Consider the following 23683-nt stretch of genomic DNA (forward strand, 5'->3'; position numbering starts at 1 on the left):
GCGCCGTCCCCCAGGAGGAGCGGGCCGCCACAGGCTCGAGCCCACACGCAGGACAGCGGGGCGCGTGGGAGGAAAGGACAGCCTAGCGCAGGCGGCCACGGCCGGCCGGGTGCAGGCGCCACAAACACAGTGTTGGCAAGAAAAGGGAGTCTCCCGCCAGCCCGGGCCCCGTGCGTCCCCGAGGGGGGCACGTCCCTGACACGCACAAACACCCCCACAGCTTTAAGGCAGAAGGCGGCACTGGGGCCCGGGGGGGACCTGGGGTCCCGGATGCGTGTCCGTGAAGGTTGCCCCCAAGTGAGAGCCGCGGGCCTGCCCGACGCTCTCGCCCGTTCGGGGAGGGATCTGCGCGAGGACGCGGGCCCAAACCGTCCGATGTGGGAACTCCTGCTTCGCGAGAAGGCAGGGCTCCCACGTCCTAGCCGGCGGTCGGGACTCAGTGGAGGCAAATCTTCATGGAGAACCCTCGCCCGGTGAGGCCGCCACGCCAGCCGGACACGCTCTTTCAGGCTTCTGTGCGCCGACCCCGGGCCACCGCGCACTCACCGCTGGCGGCAGCATCCTCCAACTGACAGGAGGCCCCGCGTGCAGCGAAGGCTGGACGGAGTCCGGTCCTCAGGCTGAGCCTTCGCAGGGCCACACCGTCGGGGGCCGCGGGGCCCACGGCAACCAGACCGTCTGGAGGCGAGTGTGCGTGCACGCGCCTGGGCCAAGCAGTGCCCGAGACCCCTCCCACGTTGCAGATTTCCACAAGGTGTCCCCCGCCCTGTCCCATCCTGTGGTCACAACGGGAGCCTCGGCCGCCACGCGGTCCACAGCGCCGCACGTGCACCCCTTGCCTCTAGGAAGCCTTGAACATTCATCGGTTTGCTATTTTTTTTGTCCAAACTGAACCCGCAGGACCGGTACACGTTTACTTAAATCAACGTCAGTTGTAAGCCAACGGTTCCCGATACCCTTTAATAAACAAATACAAAGTACTGCCCTTCTACTTTTCACCCTCGGTTTTACGTTCTGTTCCAAGAGCTGGTCAGGGAGCGGAGGGGCAGTCCCTCGGAAAAACAGCCCACAAAGTCGGCGTGAGACACAGCAGGAAAACGCTTAACGGGGTCCCCAGGGCAGCCCTGCTCCAGAGCCCACGGGTGGGGACAGGCGGGTGGACGGACATCAGCGCTGAACCTGCTGCTGGCCGGCAACACAGAGGTCGGCCTGCCCAGGGCGCTGGTGAGCGGCCGCGGACCACAGACAAGGAACAAGGGACGGACGTGAATTTGAAGCTTGACTCGTAAAAACCATCCTGATCGGCTGTCAATGTCCTATGTGCCTGAAATATGAGGTCTACCCCGAATGAGTAAAGTAACCGCATGCCATCGTCAAACCAGGCGGGCACGGGACGCTTTCTAAAGCGCCGGCAGAGTCAGGCTGCTCGCACGGAGCGCTCTCGGGACAGCGTGCGGAGCAGAAGCACACGGCACTTGAAGACACACGTCCCTAAGCGGCAGGGGGAGAGCGTGTGGACAGGACACGGCCCACGTGCCCACTCTTCTCCCGACAAAGCGAGGGACAGGCCCGCCCACACCCGCACCCAAGCGGTGGTGGCACTCAGTGGCTGGGGACCAACGACCCGCATGCATCCCAAACGAGGGTGAGGAATGGGGCTACAGATGGCTGAGAAAAGGCTACACGGGGCTCCTTCACAGGAACGGGGAGGGGGGCGGGGCCGGCAGGTCGAGAGGGGCAGAGGCAGCGTGGCAGCCGGGGCCCTAGGACTCTTCGCCCATCTGGAGCAGGGAGTTGATGGCCGCGTCCCTGTCCCCTCTCTGGGCTTCCAGCACGGAGCGGATCACCTCCCGGTCCATGTTGGGGAACATGTCCTGGATGGCCTTCAGATCCTCCTCGCTGCAGCGGGGCTGGGTGCTCACGGCCGCCGGGGGCAGGGCCACGGGCACCACGCCAGGGCCGCACACGGCAGGCACACCTGCAAGTGAGATGCGGTTGAGGGGCACCCACGATGGTACCGACGCCCACACCGAGCTCCGGCCCACGGCCCCACGCACGACTCCACCGCCCGCGGCCTTCCTCCCCAGCAGGTGCTCGCTATCCCAGAGCCGGGATGCGCCGCTCGAGCTGCGGTCTCTTAAAGTCCCGGATCATACCACAGGGGCCCGCCTGCGGGACCTGAAGGCCACAAAGCAATTCTGCCAGGGAACGGCCGGCACAGGGGGTGGACGGCCCGCTGGTGACCACGGCGCAGGCCGTGCACCAGGCGGGTCCCTCTGCCGCCCACGAGCACGCTAGCGAAACCCGAGAGCCAGGCACGCACCCGCGAGCATTTCTTATCGCACGCCAAGCCGGGAGGAACCGCAGACCCAGCTCTCCAGTCCACTGTCTACAGGATGGATGGAAACACGGGCAGAACAGCGGCGGAGGATTTTCCAGACCAGGGGGCACCTTTCGCCATCTCTTAGGAACTGGCGTCCTTCACGCCCTGGCTCCACGGCCACCGTGCCTCCCAGGTACTACTTTGGCTCAGAAAAACCCGGAAGCAGAGAGAACTTCTGAAAGGCTCTTTCTTAGCACTCCCAGGATCAGCTCCCCCATGGGACCCCCACCCCACCCCTGCAGCTCATGGGTCTCTGCCTGCCGGTGGGGGGGGCGGGTAGCACCTATAGTTAGCCCCCTCCCGTGGGGGCCACAGCTCAAAGGTTCTGCCTACCCTCCGGAAGCAGGGTCCACAGACACACGCGTCACGTACGCGCACACCCATGCACATGAACACCGCAGGTCACACTTGCGCACGCACACACTCGCACACCACACTTCACTCGTCACGCACATGCACACCCTCCTGATGAGGTCAGGGAAGTCTGTGTTCGCAGCAAAGGAGACGCTGCAGCACAAGCTTCACGCAAACAGGGGCGGCGGGTGCAAGTCCTTGTTTGCGGGAAATGCGACTGGGGCCGGTGGCGCCTCGGTCTGAGACGTCCAGGCAGAAACGACTTCCTCTCCTTGGTAACTTCCTGCAACTCCATGTCCCAAAGCTTATCGATGCACGTCAAAAGAGAAGTTCAAAGTCTCCAATTACACAGAAGTCTGGCCTTTCCCAAAATAAACATTTTAGGGCAAACTTGAGCACAAAGTTCTCATTTATACAATGAACTAAGAAACCAGAAAAAGGCCAGCGACACATCTGGTCTCCTGAGAAGGCAGACTTTCCGTTAACCGAATGTGTCCTGGTGCTGCTGGCCGTGTGGGTCCCCGCACGTCCCCCAGAAACACGTGTGAGGTCCCCACCCGGGCACACGTGAACAAGATGGCCGTCGGGAGCAGCGCCCGGGAAAAAAGAGGTACAGGCACAGACCCCAGGGGGGGCCCCGTGACCGCGGAGGCGGAGGCAGAGGCAGCGAGGCAGCCACAGCCCGGGCCGCCTGAGCCCCGGAAGCTAGAGGGGACCACGAGGGTCCCACCCCAGCACCTCTGCTGCCGACTCCCGGGAGCACGGCCCGCCCATGCCTCGACTTTGTGCTCTGGCCTCCAGAAGGGCGAAAAGAGATTCCTGCTGCCTTAGGCTATCGCTGTCTGTGGGACTCTGTTACGGCCGCCCCGGGCACTCATACCTTCGGTGAGCCCCACAAGGTGCCTGTTCGTCCTCCAACCTCCAACGAGGGGCAGTTAAACCATAAGCTCACGCAGACCCTTTAACCGCCACAGGGAAGGGCGCCACCGAGACCCAAGGACAGAGGTCCTCACGCTGACCTCAACGCAAAGCAGGGCTCCCCACGGCACCGTGCTCTGACCCAACTCCCTGCACCGTGCCATCTCAGGTAGAGGCCACCGTGACCCGGGGCTGCCCCGCCTCCCTTCTCTCAGGGAGGGATCGCCGTCCCGCCTGCCCACCTGCTGCCGCCTCTTCCGTTCTGCCTGCTTTTACGGCCATCTACCGCAGGGGCCGGTGAAGTCCAGTCACCGTTGCAGCCAGGAGCGGGAGTCAGCCAACAGCTGACATTAAAGTTTGAAAATTCAAAGGCGTGACAGCTACAATCCAATTGGATTTTGCCGTACAGCCACAAACTGCTACTTTCATAAAAGCGAATGAACACGACACAACGGGAACATCAGGGCATACGGTTCACTCTGCCCCACAGAGCGTGATCTTTCGTGCCGGTAACGCATACGCTAACGTGTTTAGAAATTACGTTTCCATACCTCGTCAACTTCAACTTGCCAATGATCAAGGGAAAAAAATCCTATATTCCACAGACGCATAAAAGATTCAAATGTAAGACCAGACCCTCGTGTTTGGAAGGGCCCCACGAGTCACATGCAGACAGGGCTCAGCCTCCACGCTGCACTACGAGAGCCCAGGGCGGGAGAAGTGGCACGCACCTGTGATGGGCACGTAGCCGACACCTTGCTGGTACACGGTGGGCATCAGGACCACAGGCTGAGGCGGCATCATCACGGCAGCCGGCAGCGCCTAGAACACACCAAGGACGATCACGGGGTCACAGAAGAACACAGCACACACTGAAACCTCCCGTGTGGCCCTGCCCACGTGGATGTCCCAACACTGCCCTGGCGGAAGGTCAGGGCGAGTGGTTCGGCTACAGGGGTTGTTTAGAGCCTCCGATGGAGATGCGATCGGAAGGGAACACGGTTCCGGGAAGCAAGTCAGTACTCTCTGCGTCAGCACCTATAACATTTCCTGACTGCCTCTAAAATCTTAACCGCTCAGCTATCGCGGTCACGATTCTGTGTTTACGTGAACACCCTGTTAAAGTCGCGTAACGAGACGTTTGAGTAAAATCACATCGGTGTTGGGATTCGCTTTCAAACAGCCCAGGGATGAGCAGCGGGGACGAAACACTGCCGGGCTGGGAGACCACCCTCACAGCCCGACCACCCCCGTGCCGCCACACCTGCAGCGGACTTCCTTGAGGCCCAGTGAAAACAAGGACACCACCACTCCCTTGGGGGGACAAAGGCAGTGGCAAGAGCCCAGGCTCCCAGGCCCCTCCGCCCCTGCTTCCCACCCCAAGAGCAGCGGGTTGACGATGGAGCCACACAAGCCAGGGGACCCGAGGGCCGGCAGCTTCCCCCTTAAACGCCGTGTGGCCCTGAGACCCCTCTCTGCCACGGGGCGAGTCTGCCCCCCGGCCACAGGCCGCCGCACAACGCCGCTCCTCCCGCCAAAACACCCGATACCTGCTGGCCAAGGTCCCGTCCCTCAGGGACAAACAGCTCCACTGAGCTTAGCTGCCACTCAGCCTGCCCACACGGCCCATGCCCTCACCGTGTAGGACATGACCAGGTTGATCATGCCCTCCTTGTCGTCACCCTGCCGGCCACTCAGGCTGTACCACTCGTCCTCCACCTTGCCCTGCTTCAGGGACTCGGGAATGGTGACGTGTGTCCAGGCGATGCGGTCGTCCATGGAGAAAGCTCGCTGAGGGAGACACGGGGAGACACAGGGGCCACCACTGCCCTGAGGCCCCGCCCTCACCCAGCGGTCCCGCCCCACAGTGCCACCTCCTACCCGAGGCCCCACCCACAGCCTCACCCTGAAGCCCCGTCCCTGGGCCTGCCTCCTCCAAAGAGTTGTTCCTCTCCCCGCCACCCCAGTATCTGGCCCCTGGCACTGTGCATACTTCAGCCCTGGTCCAGGCAGTGAGGGCACAGTCTGGGGGGGGGGGGGGGGCTGCCCCTCTCTCTGCCTTGTACAGGTCCCCACCAGGGGAAGAGAGGACCCCACGGGGCCCCGCCCTCATTCCTGTAAGGTCAGGAGAGCTGTGGTCAGTGTCTGGAGATGCGTGGTCTCGTCTCTGCCCGCCCTCCCTGGATCCCTTGCAAGTCCAAAGCCCAGCGGGCATGGACGGGGGAAAGGAGGCACTCTCCCTGCTAACCATGCCCTCTGTTCTTCCCCTCCTGTTGCTAAGCAAAGGGAGAGATGGGGTAGGAGGAAGGAACCTGGAAGGAAAAAGAGCCGAGGGCACCACACTGGCGGGGGGAGGGGTCCACCTCTCAGCCCTGCTGCTGCCCAACTCCCTGTGACCTCTCATCCTGCCGACCAGAGCCCCCGGAGCTCCCGGGCCGGGCCGTGGAAGGCTGGGCTGTCCCACACAGAGGCCCAGAGGACCGGGCTCAGGAAGAGCCCCACTGCATCTGATCCCCCTCAGGAACACCCGGGGGGCTGGCAACTTGCCCAAGAACCCCACTCCCACCCAGCATGGGGTCTGACACACTTTACATCCCACCTGGTCATGAAGGCTGGCCTCCACGAGCCTCAGGTTTGGGGACGAGTTTGGCACTTGGGGAAGGGGAGACGCATCAACACCGTCTCCACAGAGTGCCTGGTGTCCCTGTCCCTGGTGATGCTGCTTCTGAATGTAGCTGCATGGGACGTATACTCTCCCCCGCCTCCGAGGACACCCGGGACACCCGTCACAAAGCCACGACGTGCCCTGTGTCGGGGCACACCTGCAGCTCCTGGGCAGCCTCAGTGGCGGGAAGGCAGGGCACCCGTGGCTGTGGCATCGCCGTGTGCGGCCTGCACCTGCCGGGCCCGTGAAGGCGGCAGAACCTCTCACCTCGTCAAAGATCTCCAGGTAGAAGGAGTCCACGCCGGGGGGCACCGTGCACTGGATGACTTTATTCCAGCGAGGGTTCTTGGCGCCATTGTGGGCGGTGGGCGTCTCGTACACTGCATAGCCCAGGCGCAGTCGGCAGTACGGGTCCATGCGGGTCATGCCGTAATTCTTGGCCAGCTTGGCCTGAAACACGACCAATGTTACTAAACAAGCAGCCGCCACCCGAGCGAGAGCTGCACATCCACCTCAGCCTTCCACCCCCCACCTCCTCACTTCCGGCATTTTCCCGGGAGCAGGACGTGGCTGCAATCGTGCCCGTGGGCAACGGGTGCAGCAGGCCACTGGTCAAGTGAAGGGAGCCGCTGGGCCACGCAGGGCAGCTCCTCCGACGTCCCCTCTGAAGAGGCTGATCAGAGCCAAGAGCCACCCTGGAGCCACGGCCCGGCTTCACTTTCTGTCCTCTGTCCACTGCTGCGGGTCATGAACCCCGAGGAGCCCAGCCTTCGGCCAGACAGGCTGCGTTTGCAGGGAGGAGAAAGCATGGACGCGGATGAAGGCGGAAGGCTCCGGGGTACCAGGCGGTCGGTCGGCAAACACTCATTCCAAGTGGGTCCGACTGGACCGTAATGCCTCCACACAGAACCCCACAAGGGAACGTGAGGGAACAGCCCTGGCGGGGGCTGGGCGAAGACCAGGGGAGGAAGGGTGACCACACAGGTAGCGGGAAGCCACGGGCCACGCCTCGAGGCCCAGCGGGCAAAGTGGGAGCCCAAGCCACAAGGGTCTGGGAGGACCGTGTGGAGGGTGCGGACTGGCGGCTCGTGTGTACCTGAGGTGACCCCATCGGCCCTGGGGGCGTGGCCAGAGTTAGTATCTGGGACGCGTGGTCACCATAAAACCCACGGAACTCGTGAGGCCCGACCGTGGCTCTGTCTGCTGTATGTGTGCGTCTCCTCAAAACTGCGTGCAGTGACTTCCCTTGCTTCGTGGTTTTACAGGAAGTCGTGCTGACCAAAACCACTTTAGATCCTGACAGCGCATTTGGCTTTCCTTGGGATCCGTTCAGCAGCCAGGGCCGGCCTGGAGGGGCTGCCAGCCCACCCTCACGCCCTCACCTTCCCGGCAGCCGCGAGGCCATCCACACACAGGAGCCCGTGCCCATGCCCGGCCCGGAGCACGAGCCCGTGAAGCTGTTACTGACTATTCCTGCTCCTTCTGGTAGAACCTGGCAATTGTCGCTACTTTTCACGTCTATCGCTTCACCAGCTATGTTTCAGGAGCACGCCTCAGCAAAGCATGCGTCCATGCAGAGAGTGTGGCACAGCAGCCGGGGCCGGCGCTCCCCACCCGGGACACCCACCTGCACCACGGTGACGCTGAGGCGGCCCACGGCACCCACCGCGCCTCCGTACTGCAGCTGCCGGGCTGCCTGCGCGTCCAGCTGCACCTGCTGCTGCGCGGCCGTGGGCGTGATGCGGAGGAAGTCCTGCGGGAGCTCACCGACGTACACCTTTGGAGAGAGCGCACGCGCGTTAGCGGGGTGGGAGCTCAGCCTCTTCGTCTACGCAGTGAGGGGTCCATGGGTGGAGGGTCTGCAGCCCAAGCGCCCCGAACCACCGCGCTGCCCACGCCCACGGCGGCTGCTCTCTGGCCAGGAGCCCTGTCACTCGGGACAAAGGGGTCGCACGCCGGCCTCCCTGGGGGCTCGCCACCTGCTCTGGCCACTAACCACGGACTCTCCTGCTCACACCGGCTCCCTGGACAGTCTCAGGCCACGTCCAGGTGTCACACACCCTCTGCCTGCATGTCTGTGATCTGCTTTGCCTGCTGCCACCAGGGCGAGCTGGGCCCGTGGGCCGCAACGTGCTCGTTCAAACACGAGCGAGACGAAATTGGAAGCTGGGTTTCTAGTCACAAGGAAAACCCTTGCCTGCAACAGTTCAAGCTCAGCACCGCCCCAGAAGACAGAAGGAAGAGACAAACAAGAGCCCCAGAGACCTCACCCCTCTGCCTCTTGCTGAACCCTATGTCCAAGAGGTGGCCTGGCCTCCCGAGAAGGGCCCGGCTCCCAGATGGGGCAGGGACGCGCCAGGAGGGGGGCTGCGCGGTGGCCCGAAGGTTCCCAGAAGCCAGTTGTCCGTGAAGGGGCAGCGGCTGAAGCGGGAGTCGGTCGCGACATATGGCGGTGCTGGCCCTGGACGAGGCTCTCCTGGCACACACAAGCAGAGGGGGCGGCTGTGTTCCGGGGCCAGCAGAGCAAGGACCCACTGGCTGTTCACCACCCCGAGCAGCCTCACACCGCCGTCTCCCTGGGTTCAGGGTCTGGAATGCCCAGATGAACTACTGGCACAGCCCCTGGGGCCACAGACCCCCTCAGAAGGGAGCAGGGCCTGTCCTCGAAACGGGACACGAGCTGCGGCACAGGGCCGGTGCTGCCTGTGGTGGTCCAGGGTCCTCCTTAGCCGCCCCACGGGGACACCACACGGGACTCTGGACAAGAGCCTCCAAGCAGCATTATTTTCAAGAAATGCCAAGGGAAACCCCCGCGTGTCAGTGAGTTACGGCAGACGGCATTTACTGACGCCAGCCACTAGGGACCACTGCAGCCGTCCGGGTGCTGGATACCCTAAGGCCTCAATTGCTGGAGTTCTGGACTTCCGGATGGACCAGGCATCCGGCAGAATTCCAGAAAGCTCCACACTCGCTGAGCTCACAAGCACCACTGGGGAAGCATTTCTCCCCAAGTGCCTTTTGCTGTTTCATTTCAAAAGTCCCCAGAAAGGTCTAGGTTCCTGTCGGTGTCCCCATCTCAGGCCTGGAGACCACCCAAACCAGGCCCGGAAACCAATGGAAACCAACTCAGGACCCCGGGCCCAGGGACTCCCCCCGGCCACTTCCCCCTTGGCAGCAGTCAGCTGGGTGCCCCGGCAGCTTTTCTCTGCCAAGCAAGAGCACACCTCTCCTGGCTGCACCCCACGCCAGGCCCTCCCACGCTGGGACGTGCAGGAGTGATCTCGGCGCCTGGCGGGGGCAGCATCTCATTTGTTCTCATTCTCTGTGTCTGGACCGGGCAGCCTGGAGGGGCCCTGAGTACTCATTACAGACCAAAGGGAAGGCAGCAGCGCCCGGGAGGCCCAGCGTTGCCAGGTGAGGAGAGCACTGCCTCCCAGGGGGCCTCCCGGCTCACCAGGAGGGCCTAGGGCTCGCCTCGCAAAGAAGGGCGCACGCCCTCCCGGAGGGCCGAGATGCTGTGGCCGGCTTCACGGCTGTGAGACCGATGTCAGTTGCCAGTTGCTGTGGGCAGACGGGAGCCACGTCCCCAGCCGGAGCTCTACCCAGCTGACACCGGGCCGGATGCTGCCTTGCCGACCGTCCGTGGGCCTCGCAGCCTCCGCCCGCAGGGTCTGTGGCTGGTGCCTGCACCCACGGCTGGCAGACAGACTCACGCACGCAGACCACATTCTCGTTTGGTCTGAGAGTAACTGCTCACCCCATGCCACATACCGCAGCTCGGAGGACCCAGCAGGGTGGGCTGTGGACCACACACGCATACGCAGGGATGGTGGTGACAGCGTGCTGCTCAGGCATGGGGATCGTATGTCTATCTCCTTCGTCCCATCATCAGTACAGGACTTCCAGAACTCATCTGGGCTTAAGGAGAACACTCTGCTTTTTAATTGGGGGTGGGGGAGGATAAAATTGTATCAAAGGCCAAAGACATAGTATTCTTTTCCAACAAGGTTTTAACGATAAAACTATAAATGTGAGACAAGGATTTTTATCACATGAATTAATAGCACAAACAAAACACGGGAAGGGAGAGAAGTGGACCCCATGAGCACTGACAGGCTGGGGGACACCAGGTTCCTGAGAAGCCCGGAGGACATCGTGTCCCGTGGTCTTCTCCCACCCTAGGGACGCATTACAGAATCCCTGAGTGGCAGGCCTTAGGCTGTCACAGTCCCCAGAACAAGCAAAGTCTGAGATGGCCCTGGAGCGCAGGCCACAGAGGACCTATGGCAGCTGGATGCCACATGGGGCCCTAGCCGGAACCTGAGCCCAGGAGGGACGGGGCGAGAAACGTGGGGTGTCCAAATCAAACCTGCAGTGGCAGTCACGTACCAAAGCCAAAGCCAGGTCTCTGGCTGTGACCAGTGGACCTTGGTGACACGAGGTGCAGATATACTGTCTATGAGAGCACGCTACATCTCTCCGCACCGTCTGCAACTGATCCATAACTCTAAAATTTCAGGTTTATTAGAAAAAATTCCAATTTAACATAACAAGGAAGAAAGAGGAAGGACACCGTGCTTCACTTCCTACAAAGTAAAAATCTTACAAAATCTTGGTCATGCACCTGCTGCCCAGGAGCTACCAGACAGGCCTGCCCGCTGTCGCAGCCCAAGTTCGTCCGAGCGAGCAGGTTCCACCACCTTAACCAGTCCCTGCTCATGACAAAATGGTGACGCGTCAGGTGTCCCACACATGTCCAGGCGCCGACATGAACCCTCCTGCCCCAATGACAGTCTGCAAAGGCCACGGTAACACCTGTATTACTGACACGTATTAAATTTTCAGGACCGATTTTTGCCACATTGTGATGGAGGAAAGGTCACGTAAAAACACATGCTTTATCCTGGCTCCCAGCCTGGAGGGAAGAGAGAACGATCACTCCTGCTACAACGTAAATAACAGATCACATCTGAAAACGTAACCTGGCTCACATTTACAGGCTGAACACATGGAGTCCCGACCCAGGCCTGGGGCAGGCGGTCTCTCAAGGAGCGCTGCAGAACCACTTCTTGCCCTTCGTCAAGTCTAGGGCTGCAGACACACCGTCTAGGGCTCCTGTCCCGTGCGCCCACTCGTGCTCTACGTACAAACAGGACTCTTCAGTTAATGTGGGGCTAAGAACGACTCAAGTTTTTACGTTAAAAGTTAGGTTAAAAAATTGGGGCGCCTGGGTGGCGCAGTCGGTTAAGCGTCCGACTTCAGCCAGGTCACGATCTCGCGGTCTGTGAGTTCGAGCCCCGCGTCAGGCTCTGGGCTGATGGCTCAGAGCCTGGACCCTGTTTCCGATTCTGTGTCTCCCTCTCTCTCTGCTCCTCCCCCGTTCATGCGCTGTCTCTCTCTGTCCCAAAAATAAATAAACGTTGAAAAAAAAAATTAAAAAAAAAAAAAAAAGTTAGGTTAAAAACTAAAAAGCCATTGACACTTCACTTGGTATCCGTTTTTGCTGAGCAACCTTTAATGTAACTTATTTATTCACGTCAAATTACGCATACTCGTTAGCTATTCATGCAAATGTAGTACCGACATACCCAAGAATTTAAAAATTCATTCAACTGTTACTTTTCCAGTGAAGGTAAAACATCTGGAAATTTTTATTTTTTTATTTTTTAACGTTTATTTATTTCTGAGACACAGAGAGACAGAACATGAACAGGGGAGGAGCAGAGAGAGAGGGAGACACAGAATCCGAAAGAGGCTCCAGGCTCTGAGCTGTCAGCACAGAGCCCGACGCGGGGCTCGAATTCACAGACCGCGAGATCGTGACCTGAGCCGAAGTCGGCCACTTAACCGACTGAGCCACCCAGGCGCCCCAAAACATCTGGAAAATTTTTAATGAACTTTTAACTTTCGCGTGGTGTGAGAAAGTACTTCCTAATCCACTGCTGGATGTTCTTTTTGGCGCCTCGGCTCGGTGGCAGGACAGAGAGATCCTGTGGCACGAAAACTAACATGAGAGCAGCTGCCACGAGGCACAGCGCCTGCGTCCCCCACCGAGTCCAGGGCAACACGACGCCCAACAAAACCGCGGCGACGTGCGGGCCGTCAGCCACGCTGAGGCCTTGGGTTCCTTCCGCACCCTCCGGGGGCTGGCATCCGCCGTGAAGACGCACTCAGGCCTCCGGACCCCACACCATGACCCAGAGGGGACCCCACACAAAGGCCTCCGTGGTCCCTGGCTCATCCCACAGCTCTCGTTCCACATCACTCACAACTGGAACTGAGGCCAAAGGGGATGGAGGAATGTGACCTCACAGAAACAGAAGCCCATGTGGCCAAGAACCGCAGGGGTGCCAAGGGCCTGGCGGCGAAGTCAGGTGCTCACGGGACAAGGACCCCCAACCTCGGGATGGTGTCTGGTGGGCCAGGGGCCCTGGAGCCTCCCCGTGGTCCTGGGGGCCTGTCCTGCTGCAGCCTATCACACCCTGTGGCCTGTCCCCCCAAGTGACCGCATGGGGGGTGGCTCTGACCCCAGCCTGGCCGCTGACTGAGTCCCCACTGCAGGGGGCCGAGGCGCTGGCCCCAACGTCCCAAGGGAGGGAGCCTGGGCAGCGAGGAGCCAGGCCTGCCGTGTCTCTCACTGAGCCCCGCCTGGCATCCAACGGCAGAGTGTGACGCGGGTGGGCTGGTTGGACGAGGGTGGCGGTGTGTGGGTGGCACAGAGGCAGAGAAGCAGAGTCTGTCTGCTCTGAAGGCAGAGAGGCAGGGCTTCCTAAGGGGACAGAGGGGAGGCGAGGTCATCCAAATGTTCCAGCCTGAGTGCTGTGCAGGGTGGAACCACTTCCATACGGGAAGGGGGGGGGGGGGGGGATGCAGGGGAAGGTGTGAGGGAAGCAGGGGCTGCCTGGCGCTGTCTGGAACCTTCTGGGGAGAAGGCAAGGAGCGGCAGGACACACAGCTGTGGAGTTCAGGAAGGAGACCTAGGAGGAGGGAGGAGGCAGGCATCCACTATGGTGTTGGGGACCCGAAGCCAGGGTCCCCAAGTGAGCGAGGACACGCAGAAAAGGGGGAGGGGCGCCTGGGGGGGGCTCAGCCGGTTGGGCATCCAACTCTTGATTTCAGCTCAGGTCACAATCTCATGGTTCACAGGTTGGAGCCCCGCGTCGGGCTCTGGGTAGACAGCGCGGAACCTGCTTGGAATTCTCTCTCTCTGCCCCTTCCCTTCCTCCTCTCTCAAAATAAACAAATAAACCTTTAAAAACAATTTAAAAAAAGAAAAGAGAAGGAGCTGGTGCAAGGACAGTACAGGTAGAGACAGTGGCCTCAGAGCAGGGAGAGGCTGCTGTCCGCTGGCTCATGGGTGACGACCGTGCCCAGAGTGCCTGAGAACTCAGCCGGGGGAGCCTCTGAACCCTGAGTGCACCGCTGCCGTGCCCCTGTTCGGAACGCCCTCCGCCCACGGTCCCCCAAAGCTCAGGCGGCCTCCGGGGGCCTCCTGCCCTCAGCTCACGCAGCGGCCCTCCCAGGGTCCATAGCCCTGCACCAGCAGCCCCTCGGCCCCCACAGCGTCGGGGCAGAGCGGAGGGAGGTGTGGGGGACGGTAAATGGTGCCCACAAAAGGGCACAGACGGCCGTGGGGAAGTGCGGGGTTCCTCGAGAAGCGGAAATGAAGTTGCGGGAACCTAGCAGCTCACTCGTTGAGGTGCTTCCTGCGGGTTGGGCCCGGGCCAGGCTGCATTCATGCCACAGTCCATCCTCGCGCGAGTCGGGTGACCAGGCGCAGAGACGCCAGACAACTGGCCCACAGTCAGAGCTCAGTGTCGCTGAGCGAACCGGACTGAGACCTCGGGGCCCACAGTGCTGACCCAGGACAGGGTTGGGGGGATGGGAGGAGGGCCCTGGAAATGCGGGGGCGGGGGGCGGCGGCCGATGCCAGGGGAAGGACGGCGCGTGTGGACCTGGACGACAGTCAGGCCAGAGCCCTGCGCAGGCGAGAAGAGGGGCGGCGGGTGGCATTTCAAAACCAAACCCGGGACAGCCAGCCTCCAGCGGAAATTCTCAAAGCAAAACAAAGTGGCCCGGAGGTCTGAGGAACAGGAAGAGGAAACAGCGACGGCATATGTAACAAAATTGCACCCCTGTTGGGAAGACGTCCCTCAGGGTAACGTCCTGATCAGGAGGCGGGTAAATATAACTGACTGCAGACCCCGGTAAGTCTGCATGTTAAAGCTTCTACGATAACCACGAAAAGGGCAGAAAAGAAGAAAAAACTGGATTTCAAAAACTGTATTTAATCAACCCAAAAGAAGGAGAAAAAAAAAAAATGGACAAACATACGTGCAAAGGAAAACATCCGAAAAGAACATGTGTATAACTATATAAAATTACTTAACATGTTTCACTTAAAAAACAAAGACACTTCTTAGATTTGACTTTAAAAATCTACATACTGTTGACGATAAACCAATCTTAAATATAAATGTGCAGAAAGATGTCAAGTCAAAGAATGGGAAAAAAACACAAAAAACCCTAAGGCAAACATTCCCACGCTAACATCAGACAAAATAAGAAAGGTTCTGTGCAGCCAGTAAGGTCACCGCACCCCAACAAGGTGTGACCTACGGAAAGGTCCAGAATTCCGACCCTGGATGCAGCAGCCTCAGGCCAGAGCAGAGAGAAACGGGCTGCCCACCAGCCGTAGGACCCGGGCCAGCAGGGAGGGGCTGGCAGGGCAGGTGGGTCCACTGGAGCAGAAGAAGGCGTGCCCCGGCAGACAGTGTGAGCAGGAGGCCCGTGGGCTCGCCATGGTGCCCAGAAAAGAAACGCCAAACACGAGCCTGAAGAGAAAACCACTCTTCCCTGCGAATCCCGGAAGTTCCCGAGCAAGAACGGAGCCTGATCCAGCCTTTGCTGTACAACTGTGTTTCAGGACACACAGTCCCAGTTAATCACCACAGAATACAGGACAAAATACAAACACCACCCTCTGCCATCCCTGATGAAGTCACTGGTTCAGCAATAATTATCAGTATCTGCACACTGCTATCTACATTTGCGACTTCTTTGCATTTACTTATATGATTACATGTTCGTTTGTCTACGTTTATGTGCAAGTGAGAACGTTCTCACCACGTTATCTTTCAAAAACAATCGTTGTCAATGAGGCTGATGAGGACCTGCAGGGCCTCAAGTCACTGGAACACCACCTAGCAGACCACCTTGGCTCAGGAGGGACGGGGGTATTCAAGGGGAGGGCGGTGGGCTCAGCCCAAACCTGCTGACTGATCAGCCCCTCTAGAAGGATGACCAGGGGTCGTGCTCAGCCAGGGCCCCATCAGCCTGAGCTCCGCGGGGGCCACCCACACATCTGTGAGGGAGCCCAAAAAAGTTGATGCTGCCTCTGACTGAGCCTTGATCCCCATCCCCATGAGCTGATGGCACCACCGAGTGAACTCCCCTGAGTTCTAACAAGGCAGGGGGCCCATCAGGTGCCTCTCAAGAGTCTGTGCACTGGACAGAAACCCTGGAAAGAAAAAGGTTGTCGTTACAGGAATACCAGCACTGTTACCAGTGGGGCAAACAGCACGGGTCAGGGGCATCGCTCAGCTGAGGCTCCGGGAAGAAACCAGCCTGGACAGACAAATGCCAAAGACCCCTCTCAGCCCCACTGAAGGGACAAGGCAGAGCAGGGGCAACCCGGAGGAGCTAACCCTGCCCTGTCCTGGCCCCGCCCCGCCCGCCCCTCAGGCTTCCCTGAGCAAGGACACAGGAACCCCACGCCCCAGGCAGGCTACCCTGGGGTGGGGGGGGGACTCTGCGGGAGGCGGTGGTCCCGGTGGTCGGACTTCAGAGTACCCCCAGTGAGTCCAGGCTCTGGGTCCCCTGGAGTGCTGGTGCAGCACGCTGGGATGGGGCCCGCCAGCATAGGGCTAACGTTCGGGACCCGGCACCCCAGCACTGACAAATGCCCACCACCAGCTGGGACGGCAGCTGCCTTCGGTTCACGACCCGGCATCCGTGTTAGTCCCGTTCCTCCACAGGGAGTGGGGCTCGATCAAGTCCGTGCGCCCTGGCTAGAGGAGAGCCACCAGACCCTTAACAACTGCCACCGCCTGCCGGTGAGCCTGGAGGGGAGCGGCGGGCTGCGTGCCAGGCACCAGCTGTGAGAGCAGGTTTACACTGTAGCGACCGGATGAAGTCCAAGCAGCAAACCCATTCGCTGCCCGCGGGCCTTGTGTCTGGAGAAGCACCCTGGCCGTGCCCGCTGCCCTCGGTGCCGCAGGCGCCCACCCTCTCTCCCTCCGGGCCCACCTGCTTCCCAGCCCCAGCCCCACAACGCCAGCTCCTCCCTCAGGTGTCAGGGTTTAGTGGCACCTCCCACAAGAACCCTACCCGCCCCAACCCCGACGGCGACAGGCCACCTGGAGTCAAGACGCACAGCTCTGAGTGCGTGGCTCGTCTGCATGCTTATGACCCGTTTGTTTCCCGTGCTGCGCCGGAAGAACCTGACGGCGGGCATACCTGGCCGCCCCGAACATCACGAGCAACGTCACGGCTGAGTGCGTCACTGGCACTCAAGACCCCAGCCCCTGCTGACACCTCCCTGGAGCCCCCCAGCGGCTCTGGCCCACACGTAACGTTACTGCACGTGGACAAGCCGTGTGCTGCACACCCACACGCGGATGCAGGCCACACAAGTGTCACACATGCCAGGAGACAGCGCACACCGAGGAAGTCAGACCAGGAACCCTGGGAGGGCACAGACCCCATACGTGTGAGCACTGACACTCCTACTCGCTCGCTATGGGGTGACGGGGCTTCCACTGTGTGCTGTCACCGCGCTGAATGTCCCCTCGGTACTGGGACGCGCTCCCCTTCCCTGGCTGCTCCCCTCACACAGGACACCGAGCCCAGCTTTGTATGTGTTTACACTCAGTCTCGTGCCACCAGTGAAGTTCCGCACAAGTTCCCAAGAGGGAAAGGAGCTCCAGGAGGCTGGGGACACGTGACAGGCCAGGAGCCCACTGCTCCTGGGAGGAGGATGTGGGAAGAGAGACAAGCTGCTGATTTGGTCCCTTGCTTCTCGGATCACCCAGTTGCATAAAATGGGAACCTGCTGGCAGTGAGCCCGCCCGCGGTAAGTCACTGAAGACGGAAAGATGGACACACTGCGAGGAGGGGCCCAGAACTCCCTCACAGGCTCTGGACGCTTCCACACTCAGGTCTGATACGCGTCTCGACCTAAAGCGGGCTTCTAACAAAACCTGGTTTTCCTTTCAAGCTCGGGAACAACGTTCTGAGAAGATTGTCCTCTAGTGTGCACAAACAGGATTCATCCACGTCCCCTCTGAACCACGAGAAGCCCTGCTACCTGGGAGCCTACACGCAGGAGCTGACTTAACTGAAAGCACATGAAGGTATCCCATCAGAGGAACCTTTTTCCTACTCAAAAGGGCCAAAACAGCCCTCTACTGTCCGTGATAAAAACCTCCCCGTTTGTGACAACCTGTCCCTGATGCAGTCTGAATGAGCTGCTGGGAAGCCGCCTCACCCTGGAGCCATGCTGAGCCAGTCTACACTTGCTCTCCTGCAACAGCCCAATGAGCTTTGGGGACCAGACAGGAGCCCTCAGAACGAGAACTGGGAAGGTCCCTCCCAGGTCCTCGGTTCCCACCCTCTCATTTGCAAAACAAAGAAAAAATAAACAACCACAGGGTTCGAGAAGTGGCCTCTGACCCGGGAAGCGGCTTGTGAACCTCACACTGCCTGGGAGAAGTGCAGGGACCATCTGGGGTTCAGGGTCCTCCTCTACAGACAGACAGTCTGGAGGCGCCTCCTTCATGTGAGGACCATCCGGGGTGCGAGGGACCTCCTCTACCCGGGGTGCGGGGTGGCACCCACCGGGGTGCGGGGGGCCTTCTCCGTCAGGGGGACCCAGCCGGGTGCAGGCGGCCTCCCCCGTCCAGGAGAACCCACCGAGAGTGCGGGGCGGGGGGCCTGCTCCGCCCGGGGTGCGGGGCCTCCCCCGTTCCGGGCCGGCCCCGCCGCGCTGCCGCCCCGCCCGGAGCCCGTCGTCGGGCCCTCCCAGAGGCTCCGGAGACTGCCGCTCCCCGCTCCCCGTCCCCCGCCCGGACCCTCACCGGCCCGCGCTGCGTGCTGACGGTGGTCGCCATGGTGCTACGCGGCCTCCGCCTCGCCCACCGGGAGCGGACGCGCCCGCAACCCTCGGCGCCGGAGTCTGCGACGCCGACTGCTGTCCCCGCGAGGCCGCCGCCGCCGCCGCCTCGGTCAGCTGACGGCCGGCCCCGCCCCCGCACCGCCCACTGCGCAGGCGCCGAGTCCGCCCCAACCCTTCCGGCGCCGCACGCACGCACGCACGCACGCGCGCTCCCGGCAGGCGCCTGCGTAGCTGATCTCTCCGGGCCGCAGCCCCGCGACATGGCTCCCGAGCTAGCCGTGTGCGCATGCACGCCGGCCGGTTGCGCCGATCACGTGGCTGGCGGAGGCCTCGCAGGGCGCGCGGCTCTGCTGCAGTGGAGCGGAGGGGCAGCCAGGGGCTGGGGGGGGGGGGGGGGGTGACTTCTGGATTCTCCACCTCGGAGCCTCCGAGCGGAGCGGAGGCAAAGCGACCGGGTAGCCCTGCAGCTGCCCCAAATTCTCGGGGCGGGGGAGCCCTTACACGCAGATGTGTTGGCGCAACGGGGGCGAGGGAGCTGCTGGGGCGCGGCCGTCCTCGGAGATCCAGTCGCGGTGCCCGCTGTCGCGCGAGGGCCGGTGCACCGGCCACTCGCTACCACCGGGCGCGGCGAGGCTGCGGCCGCCTTAGTCGTGTGCGACCGCACGCACGCCCTCAGGGCCAGGACGGCTTCCCAGCCCCCTCCCGTGCCTTCCCCGCGTCCGCTTCTGGGATCACCTGCGGCGCTCTAGCCTCCCCTGGCCTCTCCGTCCAGACCAGAAGTCGGAACACAGAATTAATTACCTCTGCCCCCTGACAGCTTCAGAACCAGAGCAGAAACCCGCTTCCTCACACCTTCTGCATCATTACCTGCAGAAACCCAGTCCTTCGTGATGTTCTCCTTAGTTGCAACCGGTAATCACTCCAACTTGGTACACTTGACCTGGACTGTCCTCTCCCGCTGTGCACACTCACCAGGGCTGTCACAAGTGGCTGACCCACTCACTACGTAGTCTGTGCAGTCACCATATATGCCACACCAACTGGGAGTCTTCCGCCACCGGACTACCCATATATGTACCCTCCACTTGGACTGCGTCCCATGGCACCACTGGTGACAATTTGAGGAATTGGGATGCCAGTGCATGACACACATCCCCAGCGCTCAAGTTCCCCTTGGCAGGGATTTTATCCATGTGCTCATCAAATAGATGAACAACTCAATCCTAGAATCCCATTTTGAGAGTGTTTTCCGAGGCCACTTCTGGTAGCAATTACTGTATCAGTCAGTGTCCCAGCAAGAAACAGATGGCATGCTCAGAAAGATAATTGGAGGGATTTTAATAAATGAACTAGTTACAAAAGAGAGGCAGAGTTAAGTGAAGGAGTGAGTCATGGTGAGGGAGCCCTAAGCAGGGAAAGAGGCTTCCTTGGCAGAAGGTGTGGCTTTTGCACAGGAATGAAGTCCTCTGAACCCCAGGCCTGGGGGAGGGGTCTGGGGAAATAAATACTCTGACCTCTTCACTTCCCCCCACACTCATCTCCTGGTGCCCCCCATTAACCCAACCTGTGGAGGTCAACTTCCTGGAGCACCAAAAAAATCAGAGAAAGGTGGAGACTGTCCTACACGTGCATCTAAATATCAGCACTAACCAGAGGATGGAGTTTTGTCAAGTAGAAAAGACTTAGAAATAAAACCTTTTAAAGATTGTTAAACACAAATTATAAAACTTTATTGAAAGATATTAAAGAATACCTGAATAGGTTAAGTACTATATACCACATTCATGGATAGGAGTGCTCAGTACCAGAAATCTGTCAATTCTCCCTCAAATTGCCCTACAAAAGAAATTCTCATTAAAATCCCAAAAGAGTGTTTTCAAAAGAAATTTAACAAGCTGATTCTAAAATGTGTATGGAAGAACAAAAGCTGAATAATAGCCAGAACATTCTAGAAGAAGGAAGAAAAGGAGGAAGAGATGGAAAGGAACTGTCCTATGAGATGTCAAAATGTATTGTAAAACTAGCAATTGAGGTTTTGATGTTGATACGGGGATAGACAGATTCATTGATGGAACAGAATATGGAAATGGTTTACAAGCGTGCTGTCCTGGCTGAACAGTTGGGAAAGGAAACCTTTTTCAATAAATTTATTAAAACAATTGGCTGTACTTGGGAAACATTTAAATTGGACCCCTATCTCATGCCAAACAAAAAAGCAATTCCTGGCTTTGATGGAATTGATCCAGTAGACAGCAGAGGACTCCAACATCTATGTCATGTTTGCAAAGGATAAAGTCAGGACAAGCCATCACCTGGGCTCTGATCCGTCTAGGGAAATTTGAGCAAGAGTGAAGGAGTTGGGAGGTGGTGTGGACAGTGAGAGGGGGGCTACTTAGGAAATCAAACGTGAGACCAAGGTGGTCAGCAGGCCAAGCAAGCTGACAATCAGGATACGGACTAGATGTCCTTGAGAAGGGCACAGGGTGCTGGTGGGTGGAAATAATGAGAGTGAGGTGGGAAAGGGGGTTTTCAAACCTGGAGTGGGGCTTTAGGTGGAATTAATGAGCCGCCGTCATGGGGCTTTAGTGAGTGGAGCAGGGGCCACAGAACTGGGCAGAGAACGTGCCTGGTGCAGGGGAAGCAAAGGCAGACTATTCCTGGGCTAAGTGTAGGTGGTACAGGGAACTCTAACTTATTTTTTTTTTTAATTTTTTTTTCAACGTTTATTTATTTTTGGGACAGAGAGAGACAGAGCATGAACGGGGGAGGGGCAGAGAGAGAGGGAGACACAGAATCGGAAACAGGCTCCAGGCTCCGAGCCATCAGCCCAGAGCCTGATGCGGGGCTCGAACTCCCGGACCGCGAGATCGTGACCTGGCTGAAGTCGGACGCTTAACCGACTGCGCCACCCAGGCACCCCGGAACTCTAACTTATTAAACACTGGTTCCTTTGACTGATTGCTTGCGGTGTCTCAGAGATCCAGTGCTGACATTCTGAGCCCTGCCGCTGTGTCCCCTGAGTAGTGTCACTGCCTGTGACTGTGGGACCCAAGAAATTTCACAAAAATCCCCTACCCCTGGACAAGCAGAGCAAGACTGACTCCATTTTGTGCTACACCCACCATCTCATGTATAACCCCCCTATGACCTAAGACACTCCCCCACCCTAGTCGAGCCGCTGAGCACACCCTTACTGGAAACCGGCTCATTTAGGAATGCGGAACCCCTAACCGCCAAAAAATGTAAACCCCGCCTTTTGCTCGCCAAACTTGCGCGCCAATTCTGACCAGAGTGATAGGCTAGTTCAAACAGTTAGTGTAGGGTAAATTGTAATTCAATTGGCCACCTGCGTGTGGACTGACATGAATGTGCAACTTTTTGTGTGTGTTACAATCTCATTGGCCACTGGCCCCCAAAAAACTGCTATGCCCCTTAACCTAGGGGTCCAAGTCCGTGCTCCGCTGTGTCGGGTATACTTGGGCCCAAGCTCGAGCTTGCACATAAACCCTCGTGCGTTTGCATCGGTATCGGCTCCTTGGTGGTCTCTTGGATTCGAAATCGGGGGCATTACAGTGACATCAGTGCTGCCAGTCCATTTCCACATTGTCACGGGATTCCACTCTCCTGACCTCTCCGTCCAGGTTCCAATGGCGCACACAGGTCTCAGTATCCATGGTGTTCATGGGGTGCCCTAATGTACCTGGGAGCCCCACACAGGCTTTCTGTATGTCTTGGGTGGGGTTCTTGAGACATAATGTCAGAATAACATTTTGAGTGCTCAGTCTCTACCCTATTGTTCTGTACATTTCCCATCTATTGTCTCGTTAATTTCCAAAACAATCTTTTGGAGGACATGTTTTTCTTATCTGTGTGGAAGGTCAGGATAACAAGTGAAGGATGAAAACGTTTACAATGTCTTCCACCAGCAACTAACTAGGGCCTGCAACATATAAATACCTCCCGTAAGTCACCGAATCCCATGAAACGAAAAGGGAGACCAGAGAGATAAGCCCTGAATGAACTGGAAGCCCCAAGCTTGGACAGGCCCCGTGGAGCGCTCAGCTCACTGCCGGCAAGAGAAACAACGTGACCTTGGCCAGAAGAGCCACGATTCGCGATTAGCGAGGAGGGGCCGCAGGTCCAGCTGAGGATTGGGTCGGGAAGCTCCTGCCTGGCTGCCGGGAGCGGCAGCGCACACTGGTGGAGGCTCCCTGAAGGGGCAGAGCAGCCGAGCTCAGGAAACGCTGCCCGTGAGCCGTCCCCGGAGGACGTGTTCTGGAAACCCTCACGCTGACCCACAAGCGAACCCGCCCGGGCTGTCTGTTGCACGGCTGTGTGGCAGAAGTTGGCAACCTCATCGTGCACCTTTGGAAGAACAAATAAACAAAATATGAAGGAAATACACATAGGATAGTACGCGATAGGGACAGACAATAAAGTCGGCGTCCACAGAACAGCTTGTGTGCGCTTCGTAAATCCACTCAAATGTTGTAAGCAGCACTTTTAAGACACTAGCCAGGGCAGCGGTCCTGGTGACACAGGAAACAAGGTGATCCCCGTGACTGCCTCAGCTCACCGCGGAGAGAGCTTCCGGTCTGCCCGGCAGGGAGGGGCAGCCGGGCAGAGACCAGAGGCAGCCAGGAGACCGGGCACTGGTGCTGTGGGGTGCAGGGGGCGGGGGCCCCACACAGAGAAAGAGCGATGGTGTCTGTAGAGAACCGCCCGACAGATCAGCGAACACATGGGGTAAAGCTGCCCAAGGCTGCGGAAAGAACCACTTGTAAGAACTACGGAGTAATACCACCAGCCCCCCTGGAGCCTGGACCACTCCTATTCCCACCAGTCGGAGCAAAACTCACATGACGGACAGGACACTGAGTGGACCACCCAGCATGGTCTGCCTTAACACCTCCAGGGATAAAGGCGATCGTTTTTAAATGACAAAGAGACAGACATATCAAGAGGACCTAAAGATCCTAAGAGTTTATACACCCAGTTACAGGGCGTCAGAACACTTAGAACAAAACATGACCGCAAGGAGAGCTGGGGGGGTCCCACGCCCTCCCTCAACGTTCAGCAGGATGGAGGGGAACTTAGTAAGAGTGCAAAAGACCCAAACGACACGGTCAAACAGATGGTGGACATTTTCAGAAAACTCCAACAACAGCAAAACACAGTTTTAAGTGCT

At 59.1% G+C, this 23683-nt stretch overlaps 1 protein-coding gene across 1 annotated transcript; it reads right to left on the bottom strand.

Annotated features, from left to right (window-relative positions):
• Window positions 1-1617: 1617 nt before the first annotated feature.
• On the bottom strand, window positions 1618-18618 carry TOLLIP (toll interacting protein). The gene is made up of 6 exons (XM_086676548.1): window positions 18458-18618; window positions 7948-8097; window positions 6588-6770; window positions 5294-5446; window positions 4387-4477; window positions 1618-1978 (listed from the first exon to the last, which is right to left on the bottom strand). The coding sequence occupies exons 1-6, from the start codon at window positions 18488-18490 to the stop codon at window positions 1764-1766; spliced, it is 825 nt and encodes a 274-aa protein (XP_086532674.1). The 5' UTR covers window positions 18491-18618; the 3' UTR covers window positions 1618-1763.
• Window positions 18619-23683: the final 5065 nt, after the last annotated feature.

Source organism: Puma concolor, chromosome D1 (genome assembly GCF_028749965.1).
Source record: "Puma concolor isolate L17-30 chromosome D1, mPumCon1.1.hap2, whole genome shotgun sequence".
NCBI classification, from domain to species: domain Eukaryota; kingdom Metazoa; phylum Chordata; class Mammalia; order Carnivora; family Felidae; genus Puma; species Puma concolor.

What these genes read in the sequence shown, in the direction of transcription:
- TOLLIP (XM_086676548.1), bottom strand. Translation starts at nt 18,490, where the DNA reads ATGGCGACCACCGTCAGCACGCAGCGCGGGCCG. An exon ending in TCAGCGTCACCGTGGTGCAG is followed by an intron (nt 6,771 to 7,947) that starts GTGGGTGTCCCG and finishes GTCGTGTTTCAG; the next exon opens with GCCAAGCTGGCCAAGAATTA. An exon ending in ACCTGGTCATGTCCTACACG is followed by an intron (nt 4,478 to 5,293) that starts GTGAGGGCATGG and finishes GGTGTGTTCTAG; the next exon opens with GCGCTGCCGGCTGCCGTGAT.